The sequence below is a fragment of the Pistacia vera genome, unplaced genomic scaffold (assembly GCF_008641045.1).
Source record: "Pistacia vera cultivar Batoury unplaced genomic scaffold, PisVer_v2 Contig267, whole genome shotgun sequence".
Taxonomy (NCBI): Eukaryota; Viridiplantae; Streptophyta; class Magnoliopsida; order Sapindales; family Anacardiaceae; genus Pistacia; species Pistacia vera.
Window position 1 is genome coordinate 407367 of NW_022196076.1, and position 24346 is coordinate 431712.

Below are 24346 nucleotides of genomic sequence, written 5' to 3' on the forward strand. Positions count from 1 at the left end.
TTTTTGTAAATTTATGTAAAAAAATTATAATGAATTTGAGCGTTTTGGGGCCCTTTGGACCGATTTGGATAAAAAATTATAAACTTTTTTAAGCCTACTGGTATTTATGTAAATCTATTTAAAAAAATCTCAAAATAATCTTGGACTCCTTTCTAGGCTTTTTTTTTTTTTGGGGGGCCCTCGACAGTGTCTCACCTGCCAAGCCCTTGGGCCGGCCCTGGCCTTGATGATACTCAAATTAGAGACGACACTGGACTGTTCAAATCTTGAATTCCAAAACTCTGGACTCAAATTAATTCTTAGTGGGCACTTTTATCAACAAAACCAATAAGAAACATATAATTAAAGGATTTTTCAGTACAAAACTAAGAAAAGAGGATAATCAACTATTTTATACATAAGAAATTAAAAAGATTACTCTGCACTATCCGAAAGCTNCCTAGCCCTTGGGCCGGCCCTGGCCTTGATGATACTCAAATTAGAGACGACACTGGACTGTTCAAATCTTGAATTCCAAAACTCTGGACTCAATTTAATTCTTAGTGGGCACTTTTATCAACAAAACCAATAAGAAACATATAATTAAAGGATTTTTCAGTACAAAACTAAGAAAAGAGGATAATCAACTATTTTATACATAAGAAATTAAAAAGATTACTCTGCACTATCCGAAAGCTAGTCGACCATATTTCTCCTTAAATATAAAGCAACAATTTATACATAGGCAAAAAGAAAACCAAAAATTATAGGAGGAACTCAGTTACTTAAATTACATGGATCCAGATATATATAATAAATTATCTGCTTAAAAGTGGAAACCAACGTTCCTGGAATTGAGAGTGGTATGATATCATGAAAAACAGAAGAACAAGCACAAATCCAACGCCCCAAGGAGTCCCTCCAGCTCTATGTAAAGAGTCTCTTTCTGGCATTGGAATCAAGTGTGAAAACCTTGTTTCATAGTTAGAGAGCCAGTGGACTGCTAGTAGGATCACCAAAGGAGAAATTATGAGATATAGCTTCACTTGATCAAATATGCTCTCCATCACTGGCTCGTAGTTTATGTACCATGAAAACCCAATGAACATCATCAGTGTCAAAAAGAAGAAACAAAAGTGTAGAGGTAGAGCCATGCCTGGAATGCTAGTCTTTACTCTCTTTGACTGGGTTAGGACGTTAATGGTTGAGAAAATAATGAAGAGCGGATAGCTTTATATATGGAGAGTCGTGTGAACAAATAATAATATGTTGAGATTCTTGCTTTTGACAATATCCAGCAGGGCAGGTGGGAGTTTTACATGGTTGAGATTCATCTTCTTAGAAGTTCACTAATGAAAAGCTGCCACGTACCACCGACCATGACTCAGATATTGAGGTGACCCAAGGTTAAATTTGGTCCTTGTTTAATTAATGTCGAGGTGTTATCCACTTTATAGACATTTATAATAATTTAATTATATACATGATGTGAGAGGGTTTGATTAGCAGTTAAGCAATCCCTGATCCTGAAGCATGGATGGTTTTGATAAGCTAAGTAGAATTATATGAATGGGTTTGCTTTGCTAATTACTTTGTAAAGTCATGCTCATGCATGCACATAATAATTAATATATAGGATGGTGGTGCTTTTGGATGCCTACCCAAAAGTTAGGGTTAAGGAGAAGGCTTTTTCAATAAATCTAAAGGAATTCAGTTAATTAAAAATTAATATAAAGATGATTTGAGAAAATTGTAGCTATATTGACAACCACAACATATGTAGCAGGTAGAATTAATTACATATTGGAGTTGTTGGTGGCCATGCATAATAATAATAATATTATATTATACTACAATTTGAAGATTTTCCAAGAGGGCTACCTGGGCTCTCAACCTTCCGCCCCTGCCTAATTGGGCTTCTTGTAGGCCTTGATTTCCCAACTCAGGGTCAACTACAAAACCATTAACCCACTATAATTAATGGTATCAAAACGCCTCTTATTAATCCCACTAATTTATTGGATAGCCTCCCCTCCTCAAACTGTGTGTTTCCAATGTTAATGCTTCATTGGCAACTCTCATTTTTTCCATTTTGCTCTGGAGAATCATTTAACATTGGAATGGCCATTGATGATCAACTTCAACTGCACGGTGTCCCTTAGCTTCATGTTGTCTTCTCTTCTCCTCTTTGCTAGCTCTCTCTAAGACTAAGGAAGATGGTTGAATTATTTATAGGTTTAAAATTTAAGCTCCCCCCTCTGGTATTTTCCATGAAGAAGCTGATAAACTGGCTAATATTGGTCTTTGTTGATGCTCGTTTTCGGCACCAACCAATTGTCACGTGGGTATCACTATTTGAAGTATTAACACGCGCGACAATGGATATATCAAGTGAAATAAATGCAAAGAAGACTTTTAAAGTGGTTCGGATGCTAAGGTAGCAAGTCCTACGTCCACTGATTTGTATTGATATTAGTGTGAGTCAGGTCGCGAAGCGGACTGACGTACATAAGAGTTATGAAAAGTAAGTGTCTTTTACCAGAGAGAGAGAGTCTATGTAAAAAATGGCCGAATCCCCTTAATGGAGGGGTCTTCTTCATTTTATATCAAATTGAAGCGTGTAATCATCATTAAATCCATGGGTTGGTGTAATTGTCAGGATATAATCCGGCTTTACGTCCCATTTTCCTTTTTCCAAGCTGACTTCACACGACTTGCTGCAGAGGAATGGACGCGTGTGAGCTCCATACTATTTTGCAGGTCTGACGTGTGCGTGTTGCCCTGACGGGAGCAGGTCACCCTTAACGTGACTTTCCCATGTCAGCCCTTTATTTTCCCGGGCATAACAGTCTTCACTTGTGGGATAATTCTCTCAAGATCTAGAGTTCCAAATTAGAGTTTTCCTTTTTCAAAATGCCAGTATTGGTTGTCCCAATTACTGATTCTCTGACATCCTTGATTTTCTACGCCATAAGTATTTAGAATGAGATCATTAAAATACTGAATGATGTCACTTCACTAACCTGGAAGTCCATGCTCTTGATAACGATTGTTTCTTGCCTTAGTTTAGTGGGTTGGTGAAGTGACGCACTTTCAGCTCCACCTCCACTTTACTATCTGTTTCTTGTGCTTTCTATATATATTGACTTACAATTAATAATTTTAATCAAAATTAAGTTTTGAGTTGAACAAGTAATAAATTACAAGTACTGCATCATCACTACCACTCCTTACTCACAATAAGTATGTATTGATAGCCAGGGCCAACATAACTGTAAGTATGAATTCAAGACATTTTCTCAATGCTTATCTATATATGTAGGTATGCTGGGTTAAGGTACATGGAGAGACAGGGGTTGAGGAGTTTTCGGCCACATGTGTAGAAAACTAGCAGCATATGATCATAGAATTATAATCGGAATGCATGCCTTGGGCTGTGTTTACTACCACTAGTGCCTTCCACATGTTGCTTACTCGATCTAGTCCCTCAGTTCAAATTGGAAAACTATCAAAAAAGTAGTATGCGGTGTCACTGTAATCATAAAAGGAAGGAACAAAAAACATTTGTATTGTTATTGGGTCCCCGTCTCCACTATACCTACTAATCTGAGCTCCCATCCTACGGATAAATTGGGCTTAACCTTTAATGTAATTTCTCTCTGCAATGGCAATGGGGTTTCATTACTTAGTTTTAGTGTGGATGGTAATAAGTTGTGCAATAGCAGATAAAGCAAAAGACAGAGAGGAGTGCACAAATGAGTTGACAGGGCTTGCTACATGTTTGCCTTATGTTGGAGGTCAAGCAAAATCTCCAACACCTGATTGTTGCAGTGGTCTGAAACAAGTCCTCAAGGATGACAAGAAGTGCTTGTGCGTGATTATTAGAGACAAAGATGATCCAGAACTTGGTCTCAACATCAATGTTACACTTGCTTTAGGTCTTCCTTCTGTTTGCCATGCACCTGCTAACGTTTCTCAATGTCCTGGTTTGTATATACTAAGTTTCTTTTTCATTAATTTGTGTTTGTTTTGAAATAAAAAGAAAGCTACCTCGATATTTTACTCACCATATATATTATTTCTTGGTAACATCAGCCCTTCTACACTTGGATCCTAATTCCCCTGAAGCTCAAGTTTTTTACCAATTTGGTAATCACGGTGCAAGTAGCCCCGCTCCAACTCCAAGCTCTACCGGTAATTAATTATTTGGTGAAGTTCAAATTTAATTGGTATATTTTTCATTAATAATATCAAAGTAATTAATAATCATGTTGATATCTCAGCTGGAGGGTCAGGGAACTCCATCAGTGCAAGCAGCAGCAGCAAGGGGACCAGTGATGGATGTTGCAGTAGAAAGAGATGGGTGGGATTGGAGATTGTTTCTGGAGGTGTCTTACTGTTTTATTTCATCACTTCATACATGTGATAAGTGGTAATTGGGGATGGATTTGTATTTCTTGGGCCTGGAGTTGACTGTTTAGTTACTACTGTGTTTTTTGTTTACTAATTTAATTCTAGTACCTTTACAATTGTTGAAGGAAAGAGTTATGAACCTACATAAAATATTAATAATGCAACTGAGAGATTAATGCTTGTCAATACACATGAAACAGTATCGTTGAAGTGAGATTGGTTTTCAGATAATCATGATAAGCAAATAAGAGAAAGATAATCATGATAAGCAAATAAGAGAAAAGAATTATATGCCAGTCAAAAACTAATTAACCATGAAACCATCTACTACAGAATGCTATATACCCACAGACCAAGTCACATTAAAGCTGGAAACTGTTAAGTTAAATGAAATAGGACCTGCGACTTGAAGTTGAAGGAGAGTGGGAACAGAGGGCTACTGTTTGGACAGCCATTTGCAGTAAATTTTGGAGCCTGCAACAATTCACTAAAGATAGAAAAGAATTATATTTTATTTAAACCTTTCCCAAAAAGATGATTAAATGAAAAATAGAAAAGTGTTAGTGGCTGAAACTCTTCTAGGGTTTTAAAGAAGTAATTATTTATTACTAGACTTATTATTAATATTTAATAGTTTACAATTAATATTGATCTATGCCAAACAATTAATATTTAAAACCCAAAAAAACAAGGGTATATTAATGCTTTCTATGTATGTGATGTTTAACGTACTGGGATGGGATAATACTACTGCGTAAAAATGGTAGGATCCTTTGATGAATTCTAAAACCTAGATCATATCACATTTCATTATTTGTTAACAAGGCTACTGGTTCTTGGTTCTAGTCTCTTTATATTGGGCAACATGATAATAGTTTAACTAGAAGAGAGAATGAAACTGTTGAGTATTGTGTGTTATTACAGTAGTAGCTGATTCCCTAGCAGTGGCAAGAACTAATCAAATATTCTATTGTGGCAATTGTATAATCAGAAAACGAGAAATTCCTTGTTCTAAAACGTGGCCCTTATGAATAACATGGACTGGGATGTGGTACATCGAGTCCAACATTGGTCTTAAATTCTCCATAATCTTAAATGTTTGAAGATAACAGATATTCTTAGCTTTAAGAAGTGTGGAACCGGAAGTAGTTGGTCATAGGAATAGGAGATATGTGAATGTAGTGACTAGTTAGTGATTGAAAAGGGACAAACAATGCAAACCCATACAGCCATATTGCCATAACTTCTGTGTCTGTTTCCACATCACAATATTATCTTATCCATTTCCAAGTCCGTCAAATAACTACATAATTAAAACTGGAACAGAAAACTGTAATAATTTGAGCAGGAGGGAGGTGGCAAAAGAGGCAATTGTATTGCCGAAGAATGCCAAGAAAAATAAAGGATGGCAATAGAAGCAACTATGTTGCTGAAGAATGCCGAGAGGAAGAAAGAAAAGAATGTGTGTATTTCATATATTCTTTGTAATGTGTACAGATGCCTATTTATATAGAGGCTATGTAAATAATAAAGGAAATACAGTCAATCCAATCAATATAAAATGATTAATAATATTACAGCAAATAAATCAGTAGCATAATATCTGCAGTAATTTTGTCAATGCTTGATTCCAGCAACATAATCTTCAGCATTCCATATTACACCAAAAACGACAAAAACAACCGCCTAAATAACAATTCAAAACCACACCAACTATTCAACCATTCACATCCACTCAATGATATACGTAGGCATGTCACCTATTAAGAGTTTCGAGTTTGACATTTCTTGTTAACAACAAAATTAACCAATCATCTCTTCTGCTAACAAGTTGGAGTTTCTGCCTCTTCTTCTACGAGTATGTCTCTGTATCTCTGTCTCTCCTTTCTTTAATTGATTAAATGAATTTCTATGCCGGATTCCTTTTTTCCCTTTTTAGTGTTGTGTCTCTCGTTTTCTCCTTTGCTCGCTTTATACATACATAAAACATCAATATAATTATAATTCACTAACCTATGAGACGCAATTTTGTTCCAATACAACTTTTAGGGGTTTTTCTTATTGCAATTCATAGACGGGCAAGTATAATTGACGGGAAATCAAGTATACTGAAAGCATATGACGTGACATTATTTTTCATTTTATCAAAACCAGTTTTGATTAAGTTTTTGTTAAGGTTATTAGGGTTTATCTATTTGATCTCTGCATATCATCCTGGGTTTTATGCAGTCTAAAAATTGTTCTGCTAATCATGCCATTTTCTGCAATTCTATACAAACTTCACTCAGTAATCGCACTTCCCCTGAATAAAATGTCCAGAAACCATGCAAAATCAACCAAAAATTCCTTCCCAAGAAAAATAAATAAAGCAAAATAGAAAAGTCTTGAAACTCCTTAGCAACTGAAGCTCAAAGGTGAACTTAATCCCACAATTGCTGCTGCTTTGCAATTGAAGCCAATTGCGTTAAACTTTTGATCTGAAGATGATTTTTGGCTCATGTTTTTTATGTTCATGGTCACCAACTAACTCCTTGTTTTGAAGTCCTTTACATGTACTCTTCTCATATGGGATTTAATGCCGGCACACACACTGGTTTTTAGATGTGACCAAAAGGAATGCAATTTTCAGGTTTTCCTTTATTTCTTATCAAATTTCTGTTTGATCTGAGGTTTGCAAGAACCAAATTAATTCACTTGTTTAAACAAATCAGTGCAACTGAACCCTGTTCATTACGTAAGGAAGCTACTTGTTGAGAGTTGTTTCTAATGCCATTGTTTAGGTGGTATCCATCTTTAGCTCTCTAAGCTTCAATCCATACTTTTGCAGGTTATTGTTGATAAGATAAAAGTGCTTCTGGCGTGTTTTAAAGTGTTTCCAACATGACCCCACCTATCATAATGGATAATAGTGTTGAAGATGATGATTCATTTACCAAGCCCCTCGGAAGATTGTCTGTTCTTTATTATGGCATGGGACACATGCTAAATGACATCACCGCTGCATGTTGGTTTACTTACCTCTTATTGTTCCTGACAGATATTGGACTTTCCCCAAGGTATCTATCTCATCACCTTTTACGCAGATTATAAGAATATAATGCATTTGTAAATTGTAATATACTTTTTCCTTTCCAATTCCAGCTGGAGATATATACATGATCTGTTCATTGTTATCAGATAAGTGATAGTTTGTATGGAAAAAATAAAAAATTTACAAGATGGTGATAATTCTCTATCCTGTTGATGAGTGAATTTGATGAAGGGCAAAAGTATCTAGTGATAGTCTGTACATATTCACTTATGTATTATGTTTGCAGCACATTGAAATATATGGTTTAATGAAAATAAGCATGTAACCTGGAATATGATGTACATGTCATTAAAGAGTCCTGTCTAGAGCCCCACAAATTTAGGACCGAACGAGAGGGAAAAAATAGGAAATATATTATAAGAAATTGGAGGAGAAATAGGATGCCAGTTTCACACTAAGAGAGTCATGTGGCCATATGGACCGTGAAAACTATTGCATCCAGTTTGTTCAGTGTTGTTTTCTGGTCGGAATGATCTCTATCACAGCCTTGCGTTAGCTAAGCATGTGCTGGGCCCTTCTAACAAGATCATTAATATGATTTGAGTGTGTAAATTCGTAGAAAGATGAAGAGATGATGTCTGAGTGATTTGAGATTCCTTTTTTTCTTTTTTTGGAAAACACGATCTTATTATTCTGTTTAACAGCATGTTGCAGAAGTGCCCTTTGGCTTTGTATTACTTGTCTGTTGTATTAGAGAGTTTATAACACAGATAACAAGCACTGGTCAATATCTTACGTTTTCAAAAAACATTTCCCTTATTGATTATAACTTAATTCTATTGTGCTGGTCAATATCCTATGTTTTTATGAAAAAAAAAAAAAAAAAATTGTCTTTCTGTGTTGTATTTCCAAAATTTCTGATATATTCTGCTTGTTTAACAGGGATGCTGCTGCTGCTATGCTTTCTGGTCAGATAGCTGATGGGTTTGCTACCGTATTTGTTGGTGAACTGGTATTATGAGAGTAAAAATAATATAGATATTTCATTCATAATATTTCCCTATCACATTTCTTTTGGTTTTTCAGAATTTGAAATTGAATAATAATTGTAGAACATTGTTTTACAAAATACTCTCGTCCAGAGTGATGTAGAGATTGCCTAATCAGAACTCTGCATTAGTGGGTTCTTACAAATAAAGGTTGCTTGAATTGTACAACATGCTATTCTGCAAAAAAATGTATTCAAGTGAATGCATTTTTCTAGGAGAATCACTTACAATTTTATTCAGAGGCAGATAAGGATGTCATGGAGCATGGAACTTGTGAAGTTCTTCTACTGTATGTTTAAAATCTGTACTCACATGTACTTTATACTGATTGGGCACTTTGATATCCAGATTGTGTCTTTTCATAATTGAAATTTTTTCTAATTTTAAGAATCTTCCTATTTTCCTTTTATGTTCAGGTATAATGGTATATTTTGTTAATTCTTTTCCTTTTGTTACTTTTATGTGTTCTTTTACTCGACAGATAGACAGGTTTGGACATTTCAAAATATGGCATGCCGCAGGATCTGTTTTGGTTGCTGTTTCATTTTCTTCGGTTTTTGGTGGTTGCATGCCCTGTAGAATCCTTGCTACGTCTTCACTGACAGTGGAAACTATCTCATACTGTGTTTTCGCTGCCATCTTTAATGTAGGCTGGGCTGCTACACAAGTTTCACACATGTAATAATCTCTATAGCTCCATGCTTGTAAATTGAAACGTNGTTGCAGAAGTGCCCTTTGGCTTTGTATTACTTGTCTGTTGTATTAGAGAGTTTATAACACAGATAACAAGCACTGGTCAATATCTTACGTTTTAAAAAAACATTTCCCTTATTGATTATAACTTAATTCTATTGTGCTGGTCAATATCCTATGTTTTTATGAAAAAAAAAAAAAAAAAATTGTCTTTCTGTGTTGTATTTCCAAAATTTCTGATATATTCTGCTTGTTTAACAGGGATGCTGCTGCTGCTATGCTTTCTGGTCAGATAGCTGATGGGTTTGCTACCGTATTTGTTGGTGAACTGGTATTATGAGAGTAAAAATAATATAGATATTTCATTCATAATATTTCCCTATCACATTTCTTTTGGTTTTTCAGAATTTGAAATTGAATAATAATTGTAGAACATTGTTTTACAAAATACTCTCGTCCAGAGTGATGTAGAGATTGCCTAATCAGAACTCTGCATTAGTGGGTTCTTACAAATAAAGGTTGCTTGAATTGTACAACATGCTATTCTGCAAAAAAATGTATTCAAGTGAATGCATTTTTCTAGGAGAATCACTTACAATTTTATTCAGAGGCAGATAAGGATGTCATGGAGCATGGAACTTGTGAAGTTCTTCTACTGTATGTTTAAAATCTGTACTCACATGTACTTTATACTGATTGGGCACTTTGATATCCAGATTGTGTCTTTTCATAATTGAAATTTTTTCTAATTTTAAGAATCTTCCTATTTTCCTTTTATGTTCAGGTATAATGGTATATTTTGTTAATTCTTTTCCTTTTGTTACTTTTATGTGTTCTTTTACTCGACAGATAGACAGGTTTGGACATTTCAAAATATGGCATGCCGCAGGATCTGTTTTGGTTGCTGTTTCATTTTCTTCAGTTTTTGGTGGTTGCATGCCCTGTAGAATCCTTGCTACGTCTTCACTGACAGTGGAAACTATCTCATACTGTGTTTTCGCTGCCATCTTTAATGTAGGCTGGGCTGCTACACAAGTTTCACACATGTAATAATCTCTATAGCTCCATGCTTGTAAATTGAAACGTGGATAGCAACATAATTTTTGTTTTGGGGGGGGGTCCTCATCTATACCACTCTTGATAGAAATGCTGATGTCCTACCATCATTGTTAGAATAGAACCCAGTAAAAAGTCCTCATCAGGTTTTCCCTTATAGTGGTTTCTATTTCTATAATAGGATTCATCACAACATCTCACTTCCTTTCGGACTGAAATGAAGAGATTATCTTATTTTAGAGAGATCATTAAATTAAACAGGGTGAGAAATTGATATCCATCAGAGCATGGGGACACCAAGGGAGCTCTTCTCCACCTCGTCAATGGGTAGCTAAATAAGAAAGAAGACACTCATTCACTAAGCTTTCCTTGTATATGAATTACTTATGCTTACATATGGTCTGAATTATAATTGCTTTGTTGAAGGTCAATGGTAAACTGCATCACCCTGAATTCAACTAACAGAGTAGTGTTGACAAGCTGCCGCAATGCTTTTACAATGGTTCTCTTCTCTTTGCTTACTAGTTTTGCGATACAGTTTTCTCCCAACTTTATGCAGCATCATTGAAGGTTGTACTCTTATTTTCTGTTAATCTGAATGCTTTTCAGGTTGCCAACCTCGGCCTATATGCTATTGCTCTAATTGTTTTTAGTGTGAGCAGTGAAAAAACGCATGCCGATCTTGAAAATCAGGTATATATGCTTCTTTAAAGAGTTCTATTTGTGTAGTTAAGAGCTTTACTTTGGGCAAGATTGTTAATTACTCCGCAATGAGCAGTACCGGTGGATCGCATACTCATCAATTTTTATTGGATGCTGCTTTGTGGGAATATTTCTTCTCGGAACCCAAGAACCAAGGTATCTAGATTTCTTAAGGTTTTCTTTCTCTTTACAAGGGATGCTTTGATAATCTTTTATACAGACTGCACATCAGAAATCATTTTTTTTCTATATGCTAATTGTAAAACCATTTTTGTTCTAATACTATTTTTATCATGTGGATTGAGTAAAGACAAAATCAAGACAGGCGTTTTTTTCCTAGGTTTTTAATTTTCCATGGGCCTCAATGTATAAAGATATCACTTTTCTATTGCTTTTAATGGTATAAGGCAAGTTCCGTGAGCGCTTTTTTTTTTTTAAAAGCATGTGTTTATAAACTTGCTTTGCCTATGAGAAAATGCAACGCTAGGCAAATGTGTGCTGACTATTAAAACAAATTAAAGACACCTTCTGTCACTGAAAACTCTTTGGGTTATTTGGTGGTTTATGCAATTATAGCTTCTTGATTATGACAATGATAAACAATTCTATTTTATGTAGATTACAGATGGATGTTCAAGGAAATAGACACACAAGGATTTCATGGGTGTACTGGTTCAAGAAAACTTTGTACTATCAAGTTGCTCTTGTTTATATGCTCACCAGACTAGTAGTCAATGTTTCACAGGTCTGAATCTGAGGGAAACTCCTTTTCTATGGACAGATTACTTTGAAAACCAGCCTCTAATATTGGCTGCCTAAAAAAAGTGCAAAGTGATATGTAAATATTTGGTATATGATCCGTATATTTCTCACATCAAGTTGATTTTTTTGGTTACCTATGTCCAGGCATATCTTGCATTCTATGTCATTAACGAGTTGCAAATGGCCCAATCAGCTAAAGCACTGGTAGGCACCCATCACTTTCAGCATTTGAATTTTAACAATCTTGGTTATTTTAGATGCGGGAGTTGAATGCTAAGCTAATTATATTGTCTGATTGATGGGATTAGGTTCCTGCCATCATCTACATATGCAGCTTCATCGTATCCATTCTTCTTCAGGTCCTCTTCATGAAACCTGGCTCCTTGATGAATTTATTTACAGGATTTATGTACATATATATTATTTCTTCTTTTGAAATTTAACCATTAGATATGAGTATATAGGAAATGGCATGGACTGGCCAGCGCCTGAAGGCTTTCTATTCAGCTGGAGGCATCATTTGGATATTTTGTGGTGCAGCAATCCTTGTTTTACCTAGAAGCATGAGTGCATTCATGTATGTCATATCAATATTTATGGGTATAGCAAATGCGCTAATGATGGTATGTTGTATTCTAATAACAAACTCTGCTTTAGCTTTCTTTTCTTTTCATGTAATGCTTTCAAATTCAGCCTTTTATTTTTCTTTTATAAGATGTATTATGTTTTTTTTTTCTTTCTAGTAAAAAGAAAAACTTATTGTTGTCATTATTTCTATTTTTCATTAACATAATAGGTGACTGGAATAAGCATGCAAAATGTGCTAATCGGTGAAGATCTCAATGGTTGTGCATTTGTTTGTGGAACATTAAGTTTCTTGGACAAAATGTCATGTGGGCTTGCCCTCTACGTTCTTCAGTCATATCAAAGTAAGTACATGTAGGCCAATTTTTATAAATACTGGGTAAGGTTTCCAGTAACCAGTTTTAACTCTTCCCTTCCAGATGTGCTAATTTTGAGTTGAAAAAATCTATTTGACACCATAAGCTTTTATACAGGTTCTTCGCCAACATTCCTGGATAACAGCTCAACAAGTAGTACTTATATTTCGGTTACGAGATATGGTTTGGGTCTTGTTCCAGCGTTTTGTTCTCTTGTTGGAGTGGCTGTCACATACACCATGAAACTACATACTCCATATTCAAAACCTTTAATGGAGCCCCTGTTGGAATGAAGTCCAAAAAGAGCCAATTTGCTGTGAATATATGAAACTTGTAGGAGGTTTTGCTGTTTCTTTGTTTGTCATCTGAAAAGAGCAGTATGGCCTTGGCAATTCTATGTTGGGAAGATGCAATATTTGAATACAAATTAGTCGAGTGAGATGATTCTTTACATATTTTGTTTTGGAAAAAATTAAAATAAAAAAATGGGCAAGTTATCGCTTGCTTTTCAATCTGACAGAACATTCTACTATAGAATCTTAATACTCAGGTATTTGTTTAGAGAAACATTCATTTATGTTGAAATGTCACAAAAGAGATGTATTAATTCTCAATAGTTAGTGAAGAAATATCATTCTTGTTCATTTATGCAATTTACAAAACTGGAATGAATGTTAGTTCTATCTATTGTGCATGTCTTTAGACAACAGTATTTTGGTATGCTTTGAATTTGACATCGTTATTTTGAGTTTGTTTATGTATTTGCTTCAGGATCTGACTAACTTAATTTTTCCGAGCAGGCTGTGTGGCTTTAGGCTTGGCCAGAAAAAAGAGAGTTAAGTTGATGGCACTAATTCTAGTTGGTTGATGACATTACCTCTGTGATAGCTTTGAGAATTTTTGCAAACATGGGATGTTTGTGTCCACTCAAATAAAATATGACATCAGACAAACATGTAAATAAGAATATCATGAGTGAAATGCGATTAATATACTAGTAATTCAAGTAGTTGAGCTGATACATGAACAAGCAAAAGTATTTATAACAATGGATAGTGTTTGCTTAGGTAATTATGATGAAAAAAATTCTACACCTTTAACCGAAGAAGAGGTTTTTTGGTGGATCCAATAGAACGTGGGTCGCGCTTCACCTTGATCAAATGACTTAAAACTTTAACATAACGGTTTACCATTCCTTTCAGCTTCTCTCCTTTTTGTTGCTGCAATTTCACCAATTGAAGCTGTTTCTCTTCTTCTGTGAAGTGTTCTCCAAGTGAATTCCTGCTTTTGCTCTCTTCACCATTCTTCTTCTTTGATGTTTCATCCCCGTTTATCATCAGTTGCTTCAAACTCTTTTGATTATTATTTTCTTCTACTTCATCAACAGAGCTCGTAGGATCAGCGAGGTTGGATGCTGGTTTTCTGGTTCTCCTTGACATGGTAATATCAAAACGAGGTTTAGTCGGATTGCACTCACTTCCCATTGTCGGTTAATAGCTGATAGTATGTTGTAGGTGTTTCTAGGGAAATAAAACATGATTTGATTTCATCACTTAAGAGTTAAGAAGGAGTTTGCGTAATAAGCAATTAAGGGGTAGTTAAAAGTTCAGAGGCACTAAATAAAAAAAAAAGGTGAAATGTCGGTTTTCTTTCAATTAGCAGAGGGCAGAAGGCAGAATGCAGAAGGTGAAGTGGTACCAAACATTAATGTAATGGTAACTATATTTCAATTCAATTCGTCACCTATCAGTTATATTTATATTTATGGATAGTGAAAAACATTTACAATCATATATAATATAAGGTTTGAACATCAGTGGAAAGTGTAATGGTAAAAATTATTTACCATAATTACAGAGGGGCTACCTTTGTGACCAATAGTAGAGGCTGAAAATCTTAACTACCTCTTTTTCGGTAGTTGGTGTTTCATGTTTTCACTTAATTTTGAGTCCATTTGACAACAATTAAAGACAAGTTCGTGCTAAATTGTTGCTTAATGTTGCCAAGCCACACGTCACCTTTTGCTAACAAATGGAGAAACCTATAACCCTCATTTGTTGAGAAGCTAATTTTTTATTGTTATGTGCTTCCTTGACAATACGTTGACTTATTTATGGTATATAAAAAGAGTGGACCGCATGTCTTCTCAAGCGGCAAGCTACTGGTAATGCCGTAATGGTATGTATGTCTGTATATATATGTTCACCAAGAAGAAGAATGTGGTGCCCACTAAGGTTGGATTTAATAATATTTAGGGTGAAAGCAGCAGAATCTCTAAGTCTGACCTAATATTGTATTGCAAAGTGGCTTTCTGACTTCAAACAGTGGTTGCTTGCTTCCCGGATGTATGAGATGGGATTAGAGAATCTTGTTGGTATTATTAGCTTGTCGTTTCCTATAGCTAGCTGCAAGATTAACTTGGAAACTGTGCTCTTTCTTTCTTTCTTTCTTTAGCGAACCCTCTCTGCTTCTTGCTCTGCTAAACCACACTACACCTCCTCTTGTCTACTCTGCTCTTTTCCCAAGCCCTAGAAAGCGTCATCCCCAATGCCTCATTGAGATTCGATTGTGACCTGTCTCTATCTCTTTCCCCATCTTAAAATTTTGGTTGTTCTGTTTTTTGTTAGCATTTGCATTCTCATTCTCATGGCTTCTTTAACTCCCGGAGTGCTTTCCAAGCTACTGGAGAACACCGGCAACAAGAACGTCAAAGTCATTGGAGAGCACCGTTCTCCCCTTCTTCAAGTCATCGAGATCATTCCCTCACTCGACGATGACCCCTTTCGAAGTAGAGGCTTCTTCTTGNCTGGTTTTCTGGTTCTCCTTGACATGGTAATATCAAAACGAGGTTTAGTCGGATTGCACTCACTTCCCATTGTCGGTTAATAGCTGATAGTATGTTGTAGGTGTTTCTAGGGAAATAAAACATGATTTGATCTCATCACTTAAGAGTTAAGAAGGAGTTTGCTTAATAAGCAATTAAGGGGTAGTTAAAAGTTCAGAGGCACTAAATAAAAAAAAAAAGGTAAAATGTCGGTTTTCTTTCAATTAGCAGAGGGCAGAAGGCAGAATGCAGAAGGTGAAGTGGTACCAAACATTAATGTAATGGTAACTATATTTCAATTCAATTCGTCACCTATCAGTTATATTTATATTTATGGATAGTGAAAAACATTTACAATCATATATAATATAAGGTTTGAACATCAGTGGAAAGTGTAATGGTAAAAATTATTTACCATAATTAATTACACAGGGGCTACCTTTGTGATCAATAGTAGAGGCTGAAAATCTTAACTACCTCTTTTTCGGTAGTTGGTGTTTCATGTTTTCACTTAATTTTGAGTCCATTTGACAACAATTAAAGACAAGTTCGTGCTAAATTGTTGCTTAATGTTGCCAAGCCACACGTCACCTTTTGCTAACAAATGGAGAAACCTATAACCCTCATTTGTTGAGAAGCTAATTTTTTATTGTTATGTGCTTCCTTGACAATACGTTGACTTATTTATGGTATATAAAAAGAGTGGACCGCATGTCTTCTCAAGCGGCAAGCTACTGGTAATGCCGTAATGGTATGTATGTCTGTATATATATGTTCACCAAGAAGAAGAATGTGGTGCCCACTAAGGTTGGATTTAATAATATTTAGGGTGAAAGCAGCAGAATCTCTAAGTCTGACCTAATATTGTATTGCAAAGTAGCTTTCTGACTTCAAACAGTGGTTGCTTGCTCAGATGTATGAGATGGGATTAGAGAATCCTGTTGGTATTATTAGCTTGTTGTTTCCTATAGCTAGCTGCAAGATTAACTTGGAAACTGTGCTCTTTCTTTCTTTCTTTCTTTAGCGAACCCTCTCTGCTTCTTGCTCTGCTAAACCACACTACACCTCCTCTTGTCTACTCTTCTCTTTTCCCAAGCCCTAGAAAGCGTCATCCCCAATGCCTCATTGAGATTCGATTGTGACCTGTCTCTATCTCTTTCCCCATCTTAAAATTTTGGTTGTTCTGTTTTTTGTTAGCATTTGCATTCTCATTCTCATGGCTTCTTTAACTCCCGGAGTGCTTTCCAAGCTACTGGAGAACACCGGCAACAAGAACGTCAAAGTCATTGGAGAGCACCGTTCTCCCCTTCTTCAAGTCATCGAGATCATTCCCTCACTCGACGATGACCCCTTTCGAAGTAGAGGCTTCTTCTTGAAGCTCTCTGACTCTCTCCATTCTGCTTATGTTTCCATCTCTCATCAAGACCTTGACCTCATTTTTAGTGACAAAATACAGCTAGGACAGTTCGTATACGTCTCACGCTTTGATTCTGGTTTCCCAGTGCCTGTGGTTTGTGGGTTAAAGGCGCTTCCTAAAAGAAGGCCTTGTGTCGGGAGTCCTAAAGATTTGGTGTCAAGTGATTTGCTGCAGCTTCGACCTCCTGTGCACTTCAAAAAGGAGAGTGTTAAGGGTTCAAAGACAAAGAGATTGGTCTTTGAAGATTCAAAGGGGAGAGCTCAGCCTGAGGGATTGGAGTTGAGGAGATTGAGTTTGGATTCTTCCAGAAGAGGATGGGGTTACAACATTTCATCCGCTTCTAAATCAAAAGAAATAGCAGCTTCTGTAAGTTCACATTCTTGCACAACTCCGTTTTACCATTTTTTTTTTATTTATGCTCCACAAGGTTTCATTTTGCCTAATTTGGTTAATTGTTTTTTTTATCTTTTTTGAACTAGTCTGTATTTTGCACGTTTCCGAGTCATAAGGGCTGGTTACATTGTGAAACATTTTGAGTAATGTTCCATTCACATTGTAAATTCCCTTGGTCGTATTCGATGAGTCTTTCTTCATCGCTTTTCAAGGTTCCTTTCCAGTGTAATTAAGAGTGTGTTTGTAGATGCTGTCGCAAACATTTGTTTTTTATTCGCCCTTCTATGTGCTTATGCACAAGATAATATTTGACTAACCAGCAAATAAGCTCATAATTTACTAATGTAATTTCTTAAAATAACCAAAAATAATAAAAGCAGGAAGAGATGTCTAGGTAAGGCTTCAAGTTTGTGTGCTTCACGCATTAATTATGCAGTTCTGACAGTTCTTTGGCTTTGTTAGCTCCTGGTGAGTTGGTAGGCTATTTGGAGATTTAAACTCCTGCAAACTCATTACGACATTGCATTCCTTTATGTGGAGATTTTGATTACAATGAGAGGCAAACAATAACCTTTATCTGTCTCCTCCTAAACTTGAAAGTTTTATTAGTTAAATTTCACAATTCGATACTCTTTGCACCTGACCCAACTTTGTTACTGAGAACCGGACATTTCTGCAGGTTGCTGTTGATAAGAAGGATTCTTCCAAGAATATTTCTTCAATGAAGCGTCCTAGTTTTAGTATTTCACCATTAAACAACAAAAATGATAACTTTTCTCCAAAACCAAAGAGCATGCCTTCTCGAAACGAATTCAGGTCTTCAACTGATAGAGCTGTTCCTTGCCATCTTGTTAAAGTGCCTCTCGATCACAAAACTTGGTCCAATAGGAGGATTTCATGGGATGTGTTGCCACCTATCATTCAGGACCTTGGGAAGGTATGAATTTATTACATGTATAATAGTCCAGTCCATGTGATGCCAAATCCTGAGTTCCTATCCCCTTGACACTCTCAGGAAGCTGTTTGTCAGAGGAATGTTGCTTTTCTATCAGCTGTACGTGCACTAGAAGAAGCATCGGCTAGTGAGGCTGTAATATATTGTTTGCAGTACGTGACTTGTATTGCTCTGCCTTCTGCTTTCCAATTGTGGCTGTGCTTTTATTATGTTTTCATTAATCCTATTATCTGGCTGATGAATCTTGGATTCACTTTTCCATTACTCTGAGACCTAAAAGCAGATTTGAGTAGTACCTAACTTACTCAACTCACTGAGTTTCTTTCCAAAATTGCTTATGTCAAACAAACAATAGGTTTCATATATTTTCCGGCACAGTCTATCTCTTGAATATCCATGGTAGATGAGGAGACAATATTATTATTATTCATAAATATATGATAGTCTGAGCGAACCTCAATGTTGAGCACTTATATTGGGCATTTATGTTGACTTATTCAATGAGATTTGAATGTGCTATCATTTTTGCCAATCATGATTTTTTCTTTCTTTTTTCCCCTGCTTCTGCGCACAACTCCTATATGATTGGAATTTGATCCCAGATCTCATGTATCCAAAGGGGACCTTTCTAAGTAAACTAGCTGGTATTTAGTATTCACAAGCAGCTGTTATTCCTACTATACTAGCTAATACCCACAGACAGTTGTTATTTCCTTAAAGTTATACAGTTCATATTAAACATTTTTTCTTTTCTCAATTCTTTTTCCTTGTTTAATCTTAAAATATATGTGATGATTGAATTTTCTTTTCCAGATTATTTACCGAGTTGTGCAACTCCTCTCAGAAATTATCTGCTGGGGCACTGGTGGAGCAATTTTTGGAAGTCCATCAGAGTATGCACAGAGCAGCAGCAATGGTTAATTCCTTAATTAACAAAAATCTTCCTGAAGCAAAATCAAGCACTTATTCTAGCTTAAATAGTCTTTTTCCAGATGTGTGGAAGACTTTAACCAATAGAAATGCCATGTCATGGGTTCATGCTGCTATAGAGACTGATCTTTCAAAATTCAGTTTGTTCAGAAAGCCAGAAAGGAGTGAAATTGTTAATAGTGATAAATATCATTTTGTCATCTTAGAAAATACTCCGAATGTAACAAATTTCAATAATCATTTGCCTGAAAGCAATCCAAATCCTAGAAATCGTGGCAGCTTCATATCCGATTCAAGTGGTAAGCGGGTGCCATCTCCTACAAAGCAGCATCTTCCAAGCACAAAGAAAATGAATCCTGAAAGAAAGGACTGGTGTAAAGGAAGTGGACTAAAAAAGGCAGCAAGTTTAGCAGAAAAACTTCTCTTGGTTTCTCATCAGTGGTTCTTGAAGTACTTGGAGGATTCATTAAAAATGGGATTTGGGTTGGGCAGAGGAGAAGGAAGTTCTGAAATTGCATGTCTTCTTAGACAGCTTAAAAGAGTGAATGAATGGTTGGATAACTTGGTCAAGGGTGGAGTGGAGGCTGATGACAGGATAGAGAGCTTGAGGAAGAAGTTATATGGGTTCCTGCTTGAGCATGTTGAATCTAGTGTAGTTGCGGGTAAGTAGATGAATATGATAAGAGCTAACTAAAATAACACTTGGATATATTCAGTACCACTGACTAATTTCAGATTTTAGCGGCCATTGGTATATGGTCAAAATTCTGATAGCATATGTGGGTCAGTAATTTCTGTCAACTGATCATTTTCAAATTTTACCCACTTATTTTCTGAATTCTACTAATTTAGGGAAGCTCACACCCAGACAGTACGCAATGGCTTTAACTCTTACTACCTTTACTATTCAAGTGTATAGATGAAATCTATTATGTTTTATGGTAAATTCACGTTAGCATTCAATTGTGTAGAATTCATGTTTCATTTTCTACTCTTATTCAAATTCAGGTAGCTCTGTACTATGAATGTGTTGACTAAGAGTGTTCCGAATCTGAATGAATTGATTTGTTGATATTAGGTAGGCCATTAATAAAGGGTGAGCTATCTGCTTGGAGTAGAATTGGCCTGTTACATTATTAATCTCAAATACTTTCACCATGGTTTAAGTTACTATAGTTTAAGATTAGACATAGAAGTCTCAGATCGGGATGGTAATGTTAAATATCATTTTGGTGCTTGACTAGCTAGGCTCTCTGTACCATTAAAATATTTTAAATACGAAAACTCTAGTTGTAAATATCTCATTTCTCAACTAGACATTTATGGCCAAAAGGTTTTGGATTCTTCTTTGTGTTTCTGTAGGATGGGATTCCAGGTTTTGGCCATCCTTAATGTCCATAATCATAACAGGGAGAAGATGTTTTAAAGACCAAGAAATATAGCTCTATTAGTATTTCTTCTCTCTATTCCTTTCATATAGAAGAAGATAATTAAGAAAAAAAAAAGGGCACTTACTTTTTCCATACAATAACAATATACGCTATAGAAGAAAAACAAAATATAAAAAATTAAACAGTTCAAAATTCAGTTCTTGTCAAGAGGGAGGCAGAAGTTGATTCTTCATTTGACAAATTCACATTTATTGATCTCTGTGAATGTGATGGTGTCATCTCAACAGAAACCGCAGCAGTCTTTGCTATTGCTTTCATTCCTTTGCAGGACTTCATATGTGTGTGCAATTTTTCTGGCTTGAACAATTTCCCGCATTGCCTGCCACAGTTTGGTTACTGGTCAGCTTATCTTATGGGCGACATAAAAAGTTAAAAGGACACTTGAATCTTCCCAACAGGACCTACTCACCCTACCCGCATCAAGTCAGATGTAACCAAGCTGAAATACTCAATTATTTTACAATTAACATTATTAAGACCACCTAAACATAAGAGGATCCGGCTAGCACTGTTGGTAACATAATAAAACAGTTGTTTTTGCAATTGCAGGTGGATATATAATCATGAAATCAGTTTTTATGTAAGATTTCAGGTATCCTCATATGATACAAAACACAAGTATGATAAAATAGGCAAATGACTTACGAGCAAGTCGGTCCACCCACTGGCTTGTATGCAGCAGACACCGGTTTTGGGCCAGCAAATTCGTTGTGCTTCTTCTTTGAACTCCTTACCCCATCAAAGCTCTTCCTGTACAAAAAAACATTTTTTTTTTTTTTTTGTCTTATTTATATATACGCTTTGATTTTGTCTATAAGTTTCAATAAAATTAATTAAACTACATGGCTATTGACATAACATGATTATGTTGATTATTCCATGGAGTGCCAAAAATCCTGGCAGACCCTCCAATTCTTTCTACTTGACAAATCGCCGCAGCTCTAGTATCGGGATGGTTGGTGTTGGTGGACTTCGTTGAACAAGATTTATCAGCCCGATTAACAGAGACTAAAACAGAGTCATTTGTTTCAACGGCACCACATTTAATCAAATTGCGGAACATATTAGAAGCTCCGTTCGAGTAGCTCTTGCTCTTTGCAAAGGATGGCCTAGACGATGAGAATAATGAACCTGGTTTACCCATCTTTTCTATGTCGTTGTTGTTTGTGTTATTTGTCGTCTTGTTCTTCGTCTTCTTCTTATTCAACAGACTTGAATAAAAAGAAGAATAATTTTCGCAAGTTTCTCTTTGTTTGGTTTTGTCCTCTTCATCTAGCTTTAGTAATGAATCGTCCGTCAAAGTTGACCTCTCAGAGCCAAAGAGAGGTAAGTCTTGGTAAATTTCAGACGAGGTCTGGGTTGGGGAATTGAGTACTGTAGAATCTTGAATTTCTTCTTTGGGTGAAGGTTGATCTTGATCATCATTTCTGAAGATGGAAGAGCTTCTCTTTTCAATATATGAACAAGGATCTGTTCAATTGCATATAGAAGGGGTGACTTAATATTTAACTTATAAAACAGAAACATCATCACAATAATTCTGGCTTATAATATGTATTTGAATACCGAATGGGGAAGAGGGAATAGTTTCAGAGCCCTTGAGAACATATTCATTGTCAGAGATTGGGGTGATAAGATCATCGTCCAATAAGTCTTGCCAGACGTAACCACTCTTGTATCTCCTGCATATTTTATACAGTAATTGAAACGCTAAATTAATTATCGCATTCACATACATGCAGTTTTAATTAGCAGAGTAATCAACATAAAATAAGTAAGGAGTACATGTACAAACCTCTTGTAGGACCAAGTAAAGGCGTCCGGCATATCTTTACCTCGCACATCTGCTAGCCACCTTTTAACATCTTTTCATATGGAAATGGAAGAACCAAGACCATCAAGAATGGAACTATGGAACCAAACAATTACACAGAGGTATTTACTAATTAACTTACCTCGCAGATAAACCCCATTTCGAGTGAGATGATGAACTCGAATAAGATGAGGATGCTCAATGCGACCCATACGACTCAGGAAGTAAACAATATGAAGTCGTCTTACTTCACCATTACCTTTTCCTGCACTGCTACATTCCATTCTTTTTCTTCTCCTGTTACAAGCATGCCCAAAACAAAAACAAAAACAGAAAAAAAAATAGTCCTCAACAGGCACCAATATAATATTTTCAAAATAACAATAAACTATTGGCATGGGAAACTACGAGAGATCTTTGTCCCCCAGCCGGCCTGCTTCAAGAAAAGTTGAAACCAAATATATATATATATATATATAATGTTTTGAATTTTACGTTTATATGCAGGCCTGACTTCTGGGCAAAACAAACATAAGTGTATAAATTAAATATTAACAGAATGAAACTTGCTCATAGAAACTCGAGATGACACTGTCCAGTGCTTACCTTTTATGTTTCTTTTTACATCATAGAAAGGAGAGAGGTGCATGGATAGTATAATTAAGGATGCAGCAAGAATTAGATGTATTTGGCGATTGGAGATGGAGGAAAATTGCCATACGGGAGCTTTATCTGATTTCCCGCGATTCAACAAATATAACATATCAGCTTTTGACCGAAAAGAAGTTTCCCGTAAGGTACTATATATCTAGCTACTTTTTTCTGTTAACACAGTTGAACCTATTTTTAACTTATTAGTACCTTATCATATACATTATTAGAGGCTAAGTTAGTTAAACATCCTTTCTTTTTAAATTCAATTGACGTTCTCCATTAAAAAAATCAATTTTAAATGTCACTCAATGTCCATACATCTGTTCGTTGGAATATTAGAATCACAATAAATTGTATTTGTCATCACCATAACACAGTTTTTACTCTTCTCGCCAACAGGGTTAAAATAAAGACTGGAAACTTATATATGGTAGGATTTTACTCAAAACAATAATGGAACCCAATTGTTTCAAAAGAAATATAATTTAATCTCCCCACAATACAGATCATTTTCATTAATGAACAAGATATGAGACAACCGATGCAGTAAATGAAATTTAAAGTTCTCATTTAGACACATATAGTTTATCGACATGGCTATATTATTATGGCGTGTTTCTGGTCAGGATCGATCATAAAGGCAGTTTAATTTATGCACCCAAAAAATTAAGTGTGATTCGTTGGTGTATAAAGAATTAGGTTGAAAATTATTTAATTAAAAGTAATTTACCTATTCATCGTACGGACGTCCTTCATCAACGTTGATGCGGCCGCGCCAAGAACTCTTTGGTCGATTGATTCCGTTGCACCCAACGCTGTATCTTTTGAATTCATGTCAAACTGTGCTCCGTCTTCTCTTGCTTACTGCCAAAGTCGGAAAAGAAATAATGTCAATCGCAACACAAAATGGATTGTGATACATTCCTCAACTTAAGAAACAAATTTAAAACATAAATAAGAAGAAAGACAACCTTTAGTGCAGAGTAGAAGCTGCAAACTGTCCTCCGTACGTAGCTTTAGATCTGACAGTGATTATCCCTTCTCAGGGTTAGTGCATGTATTAAAACTTTCACTCCATATATAAGGAAAAATGAAGAGATGAGTGTCTCGATCGAAACTGGCAATAATATATAGTTTTCCTTCTATATAAGGAAAAAGAAAAAGAGGAGAAGTGTTTATGAGGGTGAGAAATCAATATTTGTTTTGTTGCTGGTTTTAAGGTTAAAAAATGAGAGGAGAAGAAAATTAAGTTTATAGATTGATGCCTACGTAGAATTTTTGAT

At 35.7% G+C, this 24346-nt stretch overlaps 6 protein-coding genes across 13 annotated transcripts; 3 read left to right on the plus strand and 3 right to left on the minus strand.

Annotated features, from left to right (window-relative positions):
• Positions 1-634: 634 nt before the first annotated feature.
• On the minus strand, positions 635-1133 carry LOC116133247. The gene has a single exon (XM_031418956.1). The coding sequence runs from the start codon at positions 1131-1133 to the stop codon at positions 798-800; it is 336 nt and encodes a 111-aa protein (XP_031274816.1). The 3' UTR covers positions 635-797.
• Positions 1134-3610: 2477 nt separating this feature from the next.
• On the plus strand, positions 3611-4582 carry LOC116133246 (protein YLS3-like). Its single transcript, XM_031418955.1, has 3 exons — positions 3611-3965; positions 4075-4173; positions 4263-4582. Exons 1-3 carry the CDS (start codon positions 3644-3646, stop codon positions 4403-4405), a joined length of 564 nt encoding a protein of 187 aa, XP_031274815.1. The 5' UTR covers positions 3611-3643; the 3' UTR covers positions 4406-4582.
• A 1553-nt stretch (positions 4583-6135) lies between these two features.
• Positions 6136-13145, plus strand: LOC116133237 (major facilitator superfamily domain-containing protein 12-like). 5 transcript variants are annotated; one of them, XM_031418936.1, is made up of 14 exons: positions 6136-6250; positions 6935-7021; positions 7220-7448; positions 8366-8435; positions 8954-9150; positions 10648-10723; positions 10831-10914; positions 11000-11079; positions 11542-11668; positions 11830-11889; positions 11994-12044; positions 12150-12308; positions 12482-12614; positions 12744-13145. In XM_031418936.1, exons 3-14 carry the CDS (start codon positions 7273-7275, stop codon positions 12917-12919), a joined length of 1389 nt encoding a protein of 462 aa, XP_031274796.1. In that variant the 5' UTR covers positions 6136-6250; positions 6935-7021; positions 7220-7272; the 3' UTR covers positions 12920-13145. The 5 variants fall into 5 exon arrangements, with proteins under 5 accessions (XP_031274796.1, XP_031274797.1, XP_031274799.1 ...); XM_031418937.1 differs by lacking the exon at positions 6935-7021 and having other exon boundaries at positions 6156-6250; XM_031418939.1 differs by lacking the exons at positions 6136-6250; positions 6935-7021; positions 7220-7448; positions 8366-8435; positions 8954-9150 and adding exons at positions 9431-9496; positions 10015-10211.
• A 462-nt stretch (positions 13146-13607) lies between these two features.
• On the minus strand, positions 13608-15583 carry LOC116133231. Of its 2 annotated transcripts, XM_031418929.1 has the most exons (2): positions 15450-15583; positions 13608-14057 (listed from the first exon to the last, which is right to left on the minus strand). In XM_031418929.1, the coding sequence occupies exons 1-2, from the start codon at positions 15500-15502 to the stop codon at positions 13715-13717; spliced, it is 396 nt and encodes a 131-aa protein (XP_031274789.1). In that variant the 5' UTR covers positions 15503-15583; the 3' UTR covers positions 13608-13714. The 2 variants fall into 2 exon arrangements, with proteins under 2 accessions (XP_031274789.1, XP_031274788.1); XM_031418928.1 differs by lacking the exon at positions 15450-15583 and having other exon boundaries at positions 13608-14160.
• LOC116133230 lies at positions 15235-20055 on the plus strand. Of its 3 annotated transcripts, XM_031418926.1 has the most exons (5): positions 15235-15420; positions 16815-17233; positions 17940-18197; positions 18276-18367; positions 19029-20055. In XM_031418926.1, the coding sequence occupies exons 1-5, from the start codon at positions 15273-15275 to the stop codon at positions 19813-19815; spliced, it is 1704 nt and encodes a 567-aa protein (XP_031274786.1). In that variant the 5' UTR covers positions 15235-15272; the 3' UTR covers positions 19816-20055. The 3 variants fall into 3 exon arrangements, with proteins under 3 accessions (XP_031274786.1, XP_031274785.1, XP_031274787.1); XM_031418925.1 differs by lacking the exon at positions 15235-15420 and having other exon boundaries at positions 16469-17233; XM_031418927.1 differs by lacking the exons at positions 15235-15420; positions 18276-18367 and having other exon boundaries at positions 16469-17233; positions 19060-20055.
• A 602-nt stretch (positions 20056-20657) lies between these two features.
• On the minus strand, positions 20658-24144 carry LOC116133257 (protein UPSTREAM OF FLC). Its single transcript, XM_031418965.1, has 8 exons — positions 24035-24144; positions 23794-23927; positions 22552-22706; positions 22392-22461; positions 22163-22278; positions 21439-22066; positions 21242-21346; positions 20658-20915 (listed from the first exon to the last, which is right to left on the minus strand). The coding sequence occupies exons 2-8, from the start codon at positions 23895-23897 to the stop codon at positions 20723-20725; spliced, it is 1371 nt and encodes a 456-aa protein (XP_031274825.1). The 5' UTR covers positions 23898-23927; positions 24035-24144; the 3' UTR covers positions 20658-20722.
• Between the last annotated feature and the right edge of the window lie 202 nt (positions 24145-24346).

Coding starts and splice junctions, on each gene's coding strand:
- LOC116133247 (XM_031418956.1), bottom strand. CDS start 1,133: ATGGCTCTACCTCTACACTTTTGTTTCTTCTTTTTGACACTGATGATG.
- LOC116133246 (XM_031418955.1), top strand. CDS start 3,644: ATGGCAATGGGGTTTCATTACTTAGTTTTAGTGTGGATGGTAATAAGT. Junction 3,966..4,074: donor TAACGTTTCTCAATGTCCTG/GTTTGTATATAC, acceptor TGGTAACATCAG/CCCTTCTACACTTGGATCCT. Junction 4,174..4,262: donor TCCAACTCCAAGCTCTACCG/GTAATTAATTAT, acceptor TTGATATCTCAG/CTGGAGGGTCAGGGAACTCC.
- LOC116133237 (XM_031418936.1), top strand. CDS start 7,273: ATGACCCCACCTATCATAATGGATAATAGTGTTGAAGATGATGATTCA. Junction 10,724..10,830: donor GCCGCAATGCTTTTACAATG/GTTCTCTTCTCT, acceptor AATGCTTTTCAG/GTTGCCAACCTCGGCCTATA. Junction 11,890..11,993: donor CCCAATCAGCTAAAGCACTG/GTAGGCACCCAT, acceptor TGATGGGATTAG/GTTCCTGCCATCATCTACAT.
- LOC116133230 (XM_031418926.1), top strand. CDS start 15,273: ATGGCTTCTTTAACTCCCGGAGTGCTTTCCAAGCTACTGGAGAACACC. Junction 17,234..17,939: donor CAAAAGAAATAGCAGCTTCT/GTAAGTTCACAT, acceptor ACATTTCTGCAG/GTTGCTGTTGATAAGAAGGA. Junction 18,198..18,275: donor TCATTCAGGACCTTGGGAAG/GTATGAATTTAT, acceptor TGACACTCTCAG/GAAGCTGTTTGTCAGAGGAA.
- LOC116133231 (XM_031418929.1), bottom strand. CDS start 15,502: ATGGGAAGTGAGTGCAATCCGACTAAACCTCGTTTTGATATTACCATG. Junction 14,058..15,449: donor TTTGATATTACCATGTCAAG/GAGAACCAGAAA, acceptor TACCATGTCAAG/GAGAACCAGAAAACCAGCAT.
- LOC116133257 (XM_031418965.1), bottom strand. CDS start 23,897: ATGAATTCAAAAGATACAGCGTTGGGTGCAACGGAATCAATCGACCAA. Junction 22,279..22,391: donor TTTACTTGGTCCTACAAGAG/GTTTGTACATGT, acceptor TAAAATATGCAG/GAGATACAAGAGTGGTTACG. Junction 22,067..22,162: donor TATTCCCTCTTCCCCATTCG/GTATTCAAATAC, acceptor GCAATTGAACAG/ATCCTTGTTCATATATTGAA.